The sequence below is a fragment of the Bison bison genome, unplaced genomic scaffold, assembly GCF_000754665.1.
Source record: "Bison bison bison isolate TAMUID 2011002044 unplaced genomic scaffold, Bison_UMD1.0 scf7180017853150, whole genome shotgun sequence".
Taxonomy (NCBI): domain Eukaryota; kingdom Metazoa; phylum Chordata; class Mammalia; order Artiodactyla; family Bovidae; genus Bison; species Bison bison.
The window spans coordinates 6,611-7,805 of NW_011483723.1; the positions used below are offsets into that span (position 1 = coordinate 6,611).

Genomic DNA, 1,195 nt, shown 5'->3' on the forward strand with positions numbered 1-1,195 from the left:
TGCCTGGGAAATCCATGGACAGAGGAACCTGGCGGGCTACAGTCCACGGGGTCGCAAAGAGTCAGACATGACTGAGCACATGATGGATGGATGGATACACACACACACACATATATATATACACACACACGTACACACAAATATAACTGAATCACTTTGCTGTACACTTGAAACTGACACAACATAGTAAGTTAACTATACTTCAGTAAAAAAAGAAAAAATATTTATTCTCCGTTTCCACCTCCTTATTTCAAGTTACCATCATCTTTTGTTAGACTACAACACAGCCTCCTAACTGCCCTCTCAGCTTCTAGTCCTGTCCTCCCACAATCCATTCTCCAGATATCAATAATCAAAGGGATCTTTAAAACTTTTAAATTAAATGTCACTTTCCTGCTTTAAACTCTCCAAGGTTTCCCATTGCATTCTTAAGACTAAAACCCATCCTCCTTATCATGGCCTGCAAGGGACCATACAATATGGCCTCTGCATACTTCACCAACCTCACGTTGAGTCACTTCTTTGCTTTAAATACTTGAGGTCCTCAAAGAGACCAAGCTCTTTCCCATTGTGGGACCTGGCATATGCTCCACGCAAGAAGCTCTTCATATCCTTTTTGCTTGGACTTACCCTTCAGGTCTCAGCTTAAATATCACTTCCTCAGAAAGGCTGATTATGATCCCCCCTCCCAATTTAATGCAGGACTCTCTTTATTCAAAGCACACCCCGGACTCTCCTTCATAGCTCTCCTTTATTATTTGCACCTTTATATTTGCATTATAATTTGTTTACTGTTGATTTTCCCTGCTAGACTGTTCGTTCCATTAGGACAAGTACTGTATCTGTCTTACTCAACACTGTGTGTACATCCAGTGCTTTTCACTTAATAGGCATTTAAGACCTGCTGAATGAGTGAATTTTCACAAAGACTTTGTTTCAACCTGCTACCTTCATTTAGAAGATTTGGGCCACTACTATTCCTATGAAAAGAACAGCCAGAAATGAGATTGGGGGATTCTTTCTATCAAATAATTTATTGTATCAAACAAATAATTTTCTGGTTGATGTGAAAACACACTTCTCACCTGCTCAGTTTTTTCTTCTTCCTGTAACTTAAGCTGCTCCAGCACAGAGTGTAAATGATTCTGGAAAGCAAATCATATAAATGATGAATGCTGAGTCTCAAAGGAAAAGA

The 1,195-nt window shown here is 39.5% G+C and overlaps 1 protein-coding gene across 1 annotated transcript in view; it reads right to left on the minus strand.

Moving 5' to 3' along the window:
* Positions 1-1,078: 1,078 nt before the first annotated feature.
* The window catches only part of LOC104998374 (transcription initiation factor TFIID subunit 7-like), a gene marked incomplete at both ends in the record, with an annotated part of 10,971 nt that continues 10,854 nt past the window's right edge, over positions 1,079-1,195 (minus strand). Inside the window, one exon of the mRNA XM_010853498.1 lies at positions 1,079-1,145. Within this exon, the coding sequence (XP_010851800.1) occupies positions 1,079-1,145 (67 nt within the window). The remainder of the gene's footprint in view (positions 1,146-1,195) is intronic.